This window comes from Neopsephotus bourkii, unplaced genomic scaffold, assembly GCF_033783945.1.
Source record: "Neopsephotus bourkii isolate Nb327-2 ecotype Australia unplaced genomic scaffold, CSIRO-AGI_Nbou_v1 NB_1760, whole genome shotgun sequence".
Taxonomy (NCBI): domain Eukaryota; kingdom Metazoa; phylum Chordata; class Aves; order Psittaciformes; family Psittacidae; genus Neopsephotus; species Neopsephotus bourkii.
This window is the reverse complement of record NW_026902234.1, coordinates 3,326,745-3,339,132: the sequence shown is the minus strand read 5'-3', so window position 1 is coordinate 3,339,132 and position 12,388 is coordinate 3,326,745. Positions and strand designations below refer to the sequence as shown.

The window sequence follows — 12,388 nt, the reverse complement described above, 5'->3', positions numbered from 1 at the left end:
CGTTTTCTTGATCTATAAAGCCTGTATTGAGAGCCTTAAATGCTAAGGATTTTGATGAGCTGAGAAAGAAATTCTAGAATAAAGAACAAGAAGCCAACTTAGGTGAATTTTAAGTGTGAGTCTGAATGGTGCATTTTATCACCCAGTCTGACTAGCGTTCTGATCCATGTAACAAGCCAGATAACTGCAGCCACTCTCCCCTGGTTTGAGCTCGTTATCTTGTATTTGGCTAAAGCATATAATTCAGAAAAGCATCATTTCTTTATCTTAAGACTTCAAGAGATGAAGATGGGCATTTCTGTAGCACTGCATTCCAGCAGTGAGCTGCTACATCATAACTTAGGGTTTTTTTCCTAGTTTCAGTTTTCTTTTATGTCCTTCTATACTTTGGCTTATGATGCAAGAATTTAGTGGTTTTCATCTTTTTCTGTTATTGTGATCTGACATTTTCCACTAACACCTATTTGGAAATTTTGTATACATGGACTTACGAGCAACCTTGATGTTTCCAGTCATCTCTTGTCAACCCTATTGAAGGTGTTGAGTATATGATCTACCTTTTACTTTGGGACACTTGACAGCTCGCTACAAATAACTTTTCCAAAAGACTAGATAGTGAGGTTTTTTTTTCCCTATGAAGGTACTTGCCCAAATCAAGCATAGTAGCTGCTAGTCTAACAGGTCTGATCTCTGTAAATACCTGTGATCTTGTTCCTTTTTCACCCTCTCAGAATTCCCAGCATTTTTAGAGAAATGTGGTCAAAGAAACAGGCTATTCCAGCACTGGTCTCACCGGTTTTACTGTGCTACTTGCTTCTCCATTTTCAAATGCTCAAAGATGGAATGAGCTCCTTGGGCAAGAGCATGTGATGTTGGGATATTATTTTCAGTTGCTCCTCCTCTGGTGATCTGTAACTCCTTTCTGGGTCCAGTGTCGAGTCTACCAGGTATATATGGTATTCTTCATTTGTGGACGTGAATTTGCCTGTGTTCAACTCCATACGTCTGTACTCTTAGCTGAACTGCTCTCTGTCAGCTTCAGCCATCAGATAGTGCCACTGTGCTACTTCTAGAATACAAATCATCAAGATTTAACATCTTTCTGTCAATTCAGATCTAGGAGGCATACGATGCAACCTTGAGAACAGATGGTTGAATTCACATACACTGAAGCATGCAGTGCTACACTGATTTCTTAATCTCATTCAAAATAAATGGCTTGTATATGAACAGATTCCCCAAGTTGTCAGAACATCATAAACAAAATTGTTTGCTAATTGCAGTCAGCCACATCCTTGCTAGGTTGTCTGGGAAGGATTTACAGGATGCTTTGCCTTGAAGAACCTCTCTGTGCTACAGCAGAGGAATGGGAAGAAGAGTCCCTGCCTTGATGCTCAGCTGCATGGTCTGAGGTCCCAGTCTGGTGTGATTTTTCACCTGTAAATTGAGCATATTTCATTTAATATCGTTAAGAAAACACAGATGAAACACATTTCATTTAATACCATTAAGTGCGATGAAGCTATGCTTTATAGAGCCACATTTGACAGAAATTTAACTTCTAATACTTTAATTCCCACCTTTTTCTTTCAATAGTCTTTTCTTACCCTCTCTATCATCTTTTCACACTCACCAAGAAGTTTGTTGTAGTAGGACAGAACAGAAGCTTTCTTTCTTCTTGTTATGGTTGGCAGCTTTTGCAGGTATGTTAACTGAAAGGCGTGCTGGTGGTACCTTAAACCTTAACTCAGCACAAGGTATTTAATTCATGTAATGTCTGCCCATAACTTGTGCACAGAGTACACAGGCACTACTGTTTTAACCAGAAGTTCATGAAGCTTGAAATACTTGATCAGATGGCTGAGCAAGCTGAGCTAAATTTATAAATTCATACCCAGTGGTGAATCTCCACTGCAGGTGCACAAAAGAGGTCTTTGTATGAGCCCTTGCGTTCCCAGGAACCAAGTAAGGCTTTACGGTGCCTTCAGTCCCCTTAAACTGGCTTCAGGAGTATGAAAGACTGGGACTAAGAACAAATTAAGCCAATTGATGACCCGCTATTTCGTGTTCTGTCCTGTGGGTGAACCAGGACCACTAATTCACCTATCAGAAAGCTTCCAATATTCCACAAAATAAGAAACTTGAAAAATGTGTCTAGTTTAAAAAAAAATTTTTCCCCACAGCTCTTGCTTGGATGACCACCTCACGCTCACCAGTGTATTTTTGTCTGGAGTAAAGGGATGTTTATATTAGAACATTACATTCATTTGTGGCAAAGGTATTTTCGTATTGCTAAATATTTACTGTGATGGTATTTTTGTCTTCTCCAAACCACAGATGTTTTCCTTAGTAAATACATCTGGGTTTTAACTCTGGACCTTTTTTGTTGTCTGTTCCTTTGTGCATATTAATGCAGTCTCCATCAAAAGCATAGTAAGTCCCTGACCAGTGTCCTGATCTTTATTTTCTATAGCCTTTGTTTTAATGTCTTGAAACATTTCCAGAGCAATGCTGAGGCCAGTACCATTGCTTTGTTAGCATTCTGCAGAATTAACATGCTTGTTACAATCTCTGAAAATGTTGGCTATGTGCACTTTTTCATTATTATCTGAAATCATGCAGAGATCTAGACCTTGAAGTATCCTAGGTCTTTTCCTTTCCTCTTTCTCCTCCCCCCACTCCCAAGAGGCAGCTATTCATCTTCATTAGCTACTTATGTTAGCTTGCTGCCAACTGAGAGTAGAAAACTAGCTGCATCAGTCTTGCATGGCAATTCAGGAATTAGAATCTACAGTCCTTGGGTGCAGGAGGTTAATGCACTAATAAAGGTTGTACCTTGATTAACCACATCATCTGAGCTTGCCCAGGCAAGGCTGGTTTTCAGACAGTTTGTCATATCATATGGCCCAATGCATTCATCTGAAAACACAGCTTCTTAGCTGAGGGCAGATACTCATCATTTATAATAAAGGAGATAAAGGAGAAATTTTGTCTTTTTCTTTTTTCAGTGAAGAATATTTAAAAGTTTTTAAGGAAACTCTCTAAATTATGTTTATGCTTTACCTGTAAAGGAGCATGTTCTTCTTTTCCTGATGTAGATAACTCTTTTTGTCTTAAACTCTGATAAGAGAGAGCACGGCATGAGCTATACCCTAATCAACATTCGCTATTAGAATCAAACTACATTTCTCTTGGGTATACATAGCTGCTTCTGGACTTATAGGTTCATTTAGGCCCCTGAAAATGAATAAAAATTTGCAAGAGTCTTTGTTAAGGAATTATAATCATACAGTGAAGGACCTAAATAAGTCAGTTTGATAAGTAAGCAGCCCTCTTTTACACTTATCTGTCCTAGATTGCTGAACCTTGACTAAATGTTGCAGGTTACTTGCAGGATGGTTCCATTAAAGCAGAGATAATGTATTCCAAACAGAAACTTATTGCACTGGCATTTGTGATTTGCTGTAAAGTGAATTGAGCCACAGATCACGCTGCAAATGTTCATGATTTGGAATAGTTTCATTCTGTAGATACCAAATATCTGGAGATTTGATGCGAACACAGTCTTTAACGCTGCAGTCTGCAAAATCTCTGACCTTTTTCCTTTCTAAAAGCCTAATTTCTCTTTTTTTCTTTCTGTCTCCCCATCCCATGGAGGCATGCATGCACACACACAGAGTCCAGTTTCTATCAGACAGTTGCAGCTGATGCCCGTCCATGCAGGTCTGAAGAAACAAACACAGCTCAAATGACACAGTCACAAGCTACACAATTGCCTTTATTTCTTTGCTTAGAACAAAAAGAATTCCTTGACAAGCACTCTCCCCCTGGACTGTCATGTATCTTTGGATGTTATACTGATGAAACCTACTGAATGGAATTCATATTACAGAAAGCAACAGGGCATTTGAAGGGTCTTGGGACTGGTGCCAAAGAGATGTGGTAGAATGTGTTTTACAGCAGATTGCTGTGAAAAAAAGTAACTCCTTGAAATCATTTCAGCAGAAACAGGAAGACAGAAGAACTGCTGACTGAGATTCAGTGCTGAACTGGCACCCAGCTCGGCGTAAACGGTGTCCTTACAGCTATTTCAGCTCCATGACAGGGAGCTTAGTAGTTGCCTTATTTCATCCTTCAGTTAGTGGGTGGGTGAAACCACATTTGTCACTTAAGTTTAACAAGCATTTTGCATCATAAGTGACATAAATACAAACTGTAAATTAAAACCTGGCCAAATAAGTGGATGGAAAGGAAGTAAAACAGGAAACAACAGAAGCAAGAAGATAGATAGGAAGATATTTTGTTGGGTGGTGGTGGTTCTGAATAACATGTTACCAGAAGGATAATGTCAAAATAAAAGATGCTGAAATGGAAAGAGGAAAAATACCAAGTTCTCAAAGGATACTACAGGGCTTAGGAAGAAGAAGAAACAGAGTTAAGTAGATGCAGTTTGGATAGATGACATGATAAAGAAAAAAGAGGAAACATCTTTATCTTTCTATTTTACAGGTGTATATTTAATGTTGAAAAGTTGCAGCAATAGCAGATACTAGAGGAATCAACTTTAAAAAAAGAAAATTTGCGTTTCAGATCATGGGAGCTTTGTCATAGTGAAATGCTGTCAGCTTCAACATGGTCTCCAAAAGCTTCACTGTCAGACTCTTTACTTTGGATATTTGACACTAAAATCATAGCCATGTTGTCAGCTAGCGGCAGTGTAGCTTCACTGAACTGAACGGGATCTTTGCCAACTGACAGCAGTTAAAGAGAGAGTCTCCTGTGTTAAAAAAAAAAAAAAAAAGAAAAGAAAAAAAAAACCCAAATAAAAAAAAATTATTTTATGAAGACAGGGGAGTAAAGGAATTAGATGTTCTCAAACCGTGTCCTGTGATCACACGCTAAAGGATCTTGGAAAGCTCTGCTTTAGCTTTGTATTGCCTCGACTTCCAGCTGAATAAACATATCTAATACTTCCCTAAAATGTGCATTTTAGGGTAGGTAACTACAAAGAGAGAGCCTCTGTGGTCCTTGTAAGCTAACCAGCAGAGTATTTGTGAAGGAAAATTGTGTCTCACCAATCCCCTGTAATTCCTGTGACATGTTGTAGAGCAGAGGATGAAATTGAGCCAGCTAAAATAATTTTCCAAAGGTGTTTGACAGGGTCCTTTATGAGATGCTGCAAACATTTCTTAAATCATCATATGTGGAGAGACAAAATATTATGAAACAAAAGTTGACTAGGTGAGCACAAGGAAAGAGGAGGATTAAACAATTTTCTTAATGGCCCGATGATAAGTTCTCTTTTTGGCAGCAAATGAACAGCAAGATAATACATGTGGCTAGACTTCACATCTAGATTTTACTGCTCTCTCTGCTCTGTATTAAATATAATTTTTCTGAATGAGTTCAACCATTCCTGGTATCATGGTGCCACACAGCAAGATTGATGGCACTAGATAAATAGCATTGCCTTAAGTCTAGAATGAATACTATTATTTACCTCTGCATGGTACTTTTCCTGAAAAATTACCTACAAGCTAGGGTTAAAAGCCCCAAAGAAAACCCTGCCAAGCAGTCATTAATCCACGAGAAATGTCTTGTTACTTAATTGTTGCTGCGGAAACTGAATTTGGAGCAAGGATATGCAGTACTATAGATTTCTTTATTTGAAGGTTTTTCCCCTTCAGTAAGAAGAAAAGCCAAGCTGGCACACTGACTAAGATTAACTAGGCTTGGACCTTTATAGCTTGTAAAACTGGACCTTTATATATAACTGCTGAAAACTGATTTACCACAGGTGGAGACAAGTTGTAGAGTTACAATACACGTGTGAATGAGGCATGCCACCACCACAACCACCACCACCACAAAGATGACAGTGTGAAACAAAATCCCTGTAATCCTCACAAAGAGAAATGTAGGGGGGTGGTTTAAAAAAGAGGGGTCTCAGAGCGACCTGTCAGTCTTCAGCAGGAGGAGGATGGGAGTCATCATCATCTCAAACAAGCTGTCCTGCAGTTGGGCATATGTGCTTACCACATGTATTTTTAAGCAGTCTAGTTAGGGCTCTCTTCTTTGATCTAGAAATATTTGTCTTCCCCACTTCTGACCCCAAATGGCTTCTCAGTGCTTCCTTTAATTTACATTGTTCAGGACTTTGAGGTTAAACTTAATGAAGTTTGGAGAAAGATCTGAATTGGTTTTGAATTAGACTATTATCTTGTAGTGGCTGGAACATTTTCTGGTGTCAGCTGTTTCAGACATATATTTTTGTCTGATTTATTCTAATTAAAAAAAAAACAACAAAAAAAACCCTGTTTTTTTCTCTTTATAATTTCAAGAAACTTCTGTGTCAACTAATGTTCTAACACCAATTTGAAGGTGCTGTGGATCTTAAGTACATTCAGATTTCCATTAGTCCATTTGAAACATTATTTTCAGTCCAGTGGATGCCTTGTGCCAATACTACCAATCCCAAGCTCCAAAAACAGTCAAGTTAGATGAGCAGAAAAGAGAAATTGTGCATGAAAGCTTATTTTAACAATAAAAGTTGAGTCCTTTCTATGTAGTTAGATAGATAGTTGCCTTTTTGGCTTACATTTCCAAACATTTCACACCATGTGCTAAAAAAAGATCTTGATATATACATATGTCACAACTAGTACTTTTAATCTGTCTCAAATATCTTCAGATAGAGTCTAAAATCACAAGATTTGGTACACAGGAACATGCTCTGGATTTGTTTCTGCTTGACCTTTCAAAGTGTTGTTACTTCCTGGACACCTAAATACTTTCTCCTGATTTTTGATGTTCTGTTCCTGGCAGCCGGAAGGAGACTGTGCACATAGATTAAAATTTATCTTTTAAAAATATTTTACAATGTTTAAATCGGCACTCCTCAGCGGTGACAATCTATAGTTTTCTGATTTTGTTTTTTCCTAATTGATTTCTTTTTATAGTTTTCTAAATTCCAAATGGTAGTGATAATCACACCATCAGATCACAACTCAAAATACTGTTCTGATAAGTTCCCATTCGGATATTCATAGTAATGTCAATTATTAACCCTGGCAAGCACCAGTGGTCTTACTAAGTATTTTGTCAGGAATGCTTACAAGCAATTTGAATTATGTAGAAAGCTTTATTATATACTAAAACTCAAAGTAAAAGGGGGAAGAGAAGCTGCTGAAAAGAGAAAAAAAAAATACCATTAAGGTCATTTTTCATTGAAGTGTGGATGAGAAATAATCTTGGGGAAAAGAGAAATGAAACATTTTGAGATGTCAAAAAAAAGGTCACCCTTATTTTTAATCAGCCCTCTGGTCCTTTCCCTGGATGAAGGTGTCATTGCCAGACTTGGGCAGGCAAGGCGGTAAGGAAAAACTATGCTGCTGTAACAGATTGGTTTCTGCATAGCATACAGCAGACTTCTCAAGAAGATGGTTCTCTGAAGGTGACAGTGGGGGTCAGCCACTGTATAACTTGGAGGAACTGCTTCTTGGGCAAATGGAAATCAGAAGTACTGAACAGCCTATTTCACAAGCAGGATTAACTTTAAGTCAAAACCACCAGACATTACAAATCTAGCTGCTCCAGTTCTTGAGTTGACAGGGATAACGTGCAAAGCATTGCCCTTCAGAAGAAAGGGACACGTAGCTCATTCCCATGCGCACTCTTGGGCTCAGCACCTCAATTTGTAGGGAAAAACACTTTGTGTGGGAGTGGGGTTTTACCAGTGGAAACACCTGAAGGCTACATGTGCAACGTCTCATTTTCTAGAAAGCAAGTAAATGGTCTTGTAAGGGAAAAGCAGAGAAAAGCAGGTGATAAAGCAATACGTTTTTAGATCACAGCCTTAGGATTAAATGTCCACATTGCAAATCTCCTTTTCATCAATTTATTGTCATAACCCTTTACTGCTGGAATATTTCTTAATACATAATTCCTTAATCTTTTGAAAAACAATAGCATGTGTGCCAGGTACTTGAAGCAAAAAGCAATCTGATTGCCTGTGCTTTTTGTTGCCTGAGTCTAAAAAACTTACTCTATATTAAAAATTGCTGTATACTGCTATTGCTGGCACTTATCAGATAAGGAAGTCATAAGATGAACAATCTGCCTCAAAGAACTGAAAAGCAAAGCAATTCTGATACTGAAACTGCAAACCAGATGATGCTCTGATTAGAGGCATGCACATAGATTAGAAACATATAATAAATCATGTAACTTTTTAGCCTCAAATAAAATAAAAGAATGCAGCTTTTATTAGGAAATAAAATGTTTATCAAGAATGCTTTAAAGGTGACATTTATTACTAATAAACTGTGTTGAAAGGGCTGATCCTTTCATTGGCAGATGATCCTTTCTCTGGCAGAACAGCCAGAGACTTCCCTCTATGTAAAAAACATCCCAGTACAGTCTGTGCTGGATTCAGGAAGCATTTCCGTCAGCACTTACGAAGGATGGTCAAGAGACTCACCTGCACCTTTTTTCAAGCAATGAATGAGTCATGGAAATATAACTCCAGTATTATTTTGGGACTGATCGTGGATCTCAGGACAACTTCTTGGAATATCACTGAGAAACAATTCCACAGTCAGCTAATGTATCAAACTCCAGCAAAGCATCTGCCAGGCAAACTCTTGATAGTGTCAGCAAGCCCCCTGCTCAAGCAGGATGTTATTTGCTCTTCAGCTCTTGACTCTTCAGGGTTGTCATGCTCCACGCTGCTTCTCATATTAATTGTGTTCAGTTACTGTGTACTGAATATTATGGCTGTTGGTGCTGAACATGCCAAAAAAAGCCCATCCTTTAGCAGCCTGCACTAGAGAGGAATATGAAGCCTCCCTCTTAACAAACTTCTTATCTGAAGGGTTTTATTTAACACCTTCCCAAATGCAGCCTTGCTTTGGAGACCAACTCATTCAGGCTTGAATTATAACAGTACTGAGGATGTGCCTGTCTGCTACCCGAAGCTGTTTCTAGGATGACTGCATGTAAGTCAGGTCAAACTACGTATGTCTCTTAGCTATTAAAAAATGTCCTAAACAATACAGGGAGGGTGTCCTGCAAGGCACAGACAAATTGCAGTTAGGAACTCATTCAACTCCTTTACAGTGATAAAGGCAATTTTAGGAATTAACCTTTGAATAAGTGTTTATCATTCTGACCTTGTCTATGTAATCTATTTTGTGATTAGTCCATAGCGTGTAACAGATTACTTGATCACAAACTGAAATTGTTTTTCCCATACTATAAAAAAAAAGTTCTTCTCTTAGTTTCACCATCCAGAATACATTGCATGATTAAAATATGGTGCAGATTGTCAGAGAAATCAGACTTCTTGCACTTAAGAAGCATTAACTATTCAGGAAAACAAAATGGTTCTTAAGAACTGCTCTCAAGAGTCTGTGAGAAAAATCAATGTAGCGCATGTATTGTCTAGGTTATATGTAAACTGGGCATTTCCTAGAAGCTGCAGTAACCTAAATATTCCACTACCCAGGCACTCTTGCTGCTGATACACTATCATTGTCTTCCATTCCATTGACTTTCTAAACACATTTTGCTGTATGATATTGTTTTTCAGGAGATGACCCATTCATGGCCTGCTCCACTGTCAGCTATTCACACACCAGGAAAGGCAGAACAAAGCAAATTTTCCTTCCCAAACAAGGTAAGCCATGCCACATTACATAGAACCATGCCTCCTGCCCCTCAAAATATGCCCAAAATGAGCCCTGACTAAGCATGTAGGGTCTCTGTGCTGAGCTAGGTACTGTGCTGATTGACCTTCTCCATGTGTGTGCCATGTGTGTGCCAGTATCCCCTGCTTTTCCCTACTTACAAGCTCTGCAGAGCTACATGATCTTGTTTGCACATCTTCTGGCAGCAGCACTGATGCTGGTGTGTGGGTCACAGATTCCTCGCTGCAAGGCAAAGATACACGTGTCCCTAGTGAGGTGTACAGATGTGGTGTCTTCTGCAGGCATCTGCTGAAGCTCCTGACTGATATACCTCAGGGTGCATACAGCTACTGCAGGACAAAAAGCTCCTGCTTGCATCCATTGCTCCTGCTTTTTATGGCTTCACTAGCCAAGATTTTTGTTGAAACCACTGAGGTCTGAGGTGGGCTTTACTAATACACCGGCCTCTGTAGTCAGAGGCTGAGGAGTGGACATACATCCTTTGCCACCAACCTGGCTTCAAGGGCAGCATTGCTACAGAGGCAAGCAGCCCAGTGCCATGATGCCCAGAGGGGCCACAGAAGTATTTGCCAGGGAAGTACTTGGTTCCACAGTGGACCAAGGTCCTTCTGGTGGTCCCTTGAAACCAGCTACATTGTTGTATGTGTATCCCAGGGAGGATGTAGCATGGCATGGTAAAGCTCATTGGCATGAGCTTGGGGAAACCACAGTATTTATACTTGGTGAGTCAGGAAGGAATGAAATCAGCTATCCCATGCAAGAGCCAATAAAAATTTCATATTGTATCACCATATACTGTTTGTATGCCACAAGCTCCACTATATTTCATTTATTTCATATAGTTCATAAGTTGAAGCTTGAAATAAGATATTGATGCTGTTTGTAGCCTTTCTCCTGTTAAAACAAGTTCCTTTGGTAACTTTTAAGTCCATTCTACAAAATTTAGTGCAGGGAATAATTACAACCACAAAGCCAAGAAACTGTCAAGCTTTGCCTACACTAAAACAGCTTTTCCGTGGATGAGGGTGTCATGATTTTGAAATACCAGGGGTGTAAACCAAAACATCTCTGGCATGTTATGAAAGAAAAAGAAGGAAATAATTCACTGTCTATTTGCTCACTAAAGGCAGACGGCTGATTGAAGATGGTAGGTGGGCTAGAGGCTTGTTACGTTAGAGTAAGTCTGGTAGGAGATAGATGGATCAGCAGTTTACAGTAAAGTGCTCAGATATGGATGGCAAAACCAAAGCGGTGCTTGCAGCTTTGCCATTTATGCCGTAATTATCACCACACAATGTGCCTACGTGGCAAGAGTGCAGATGTGCGTGGTCAAGGTGTGCACCTATCAGTGTATCTTTGTGGCCATCATGAATGTACTTCCTCTCAACTAAATGTATTGTGATAAATATAGGAATAGGAGAACCACAGACCATAGGGCAAAGATATGTGGATAATGGTTGATATTGACTTTCTCATATTCTCTCTGCCTGTTCATCCATCTCTCTGGGAAATATGTTAATAGTTTCAACTGCAGGGACATTTCAAGAGTTCCACCATGCATTTTTAAAGAGCCTTTTCTAGGTGGTTTCCTTTTCTCTTACCACAGTAGATTTACCATTTTATTTAAGTTTAGGATGGACAAGATTTCATTGCATAATATATGAGCATACTTTTGTACGTAAAATAACATCACAACTTTATTGTGGCCTGGGTGGTCTACATGGTCAGAAATTGGAGTGCTTTGTGCGATATGGGGAAGAAGTACCTAACAAAACTCACCAGAGTTCTGGAAAAAATCCTGCATCACTGGCCATAGGCCATGTTAATTTTAAACAGGACCTCTATTTTAAAATATTTTAGAATAGTTAAGAGCTGCTTCTGTGGCTTAGTCTGAATCTGTGCTGTTGCAGACATTGGAAAGCATCTGCTTTTAAGCTCCAAAATACAAAGACTGGTTTCCTAGTTTTTCAAATGTTTTTGAAACCTTCATAAGCTACCTACTGCTTTTCACAAAGTGCGGTGTAAAATCATTATTGGGTCTCATAGGGAATGTCTCCATAACTTTTAGAAAGCTTACCCACACGTAAGCTATGTAGCTGTCCCACCTTGTTAAAACCTAAGGACTACACCAAACTGTTGTGGATCACACATTATTCAGACAAATGGGCCTGTCAGTTAAGCCGTGGCCAAGGACAGCAAAGAGGCTAAAAGGCTAAATTCAGGGCATCTACTTCATCTCTTAGTTCCAAGCGATGCATGGTACTGTGAATTCAATTTCAGTGTTGAGAGATCAGTTCAGCTCATTTGCAATGACTCTTCCAGCCGGAGAAGCAAGTAGGCTGCAATCCTTTTTAACAGAAGACAGTTTCCAAGTGTAAAGATACTCATCATTTTGGGAATGAGAAAGAGAGCAGCTTGTAAGACTCCTGCTCTGTTGCAAGGATGCAAATCATCCTTACTTTTCTGCTTATGAAAACTGATAGTCAGCATCATTAGTTCCCATACATGCCACACTGCTTTTAACCTGCAACTCAAGTAATTAGTGATCTGACACCTTGAAACTTGAAATTTATTAATTAGGCTATTAAAGTTGCAAAGGCCACAGTAGCTACAGCTATACTGGTTTTGAAATCAGTCTAGTAATAAAAGCTAAATAACTTAGATTCATATTTCACAAATAG

General features: G+C 39.0%; 1 protein-coding gene across 4 annotated transcripts in view; it reads left to right on the top strand.

Annotated features, from left to right (window-relative positions):
• AFF3 (ALF transcription elongation factor 3) overlaps window positions 1-12,388 on the top strand; it is a 318,864-nt gene that overhangs the window by 179,470 nt on the left and 127,006 nt on the right. For all 4 annotated transcript variants that reach the window (XM_061377693.1, XM_061377692.1, XM_061377691.1 and 1 more), the window contains one exon: window positions 9,590-9,676. In XM_061377693.1, coding sequence (XP_061233677.1) covers window positions 9,590-9,676 — 87 coding nt within the window. The remainder of the gene's footprint in view (window positions 1-9,589; window positions 9,677-12,388) is intronic.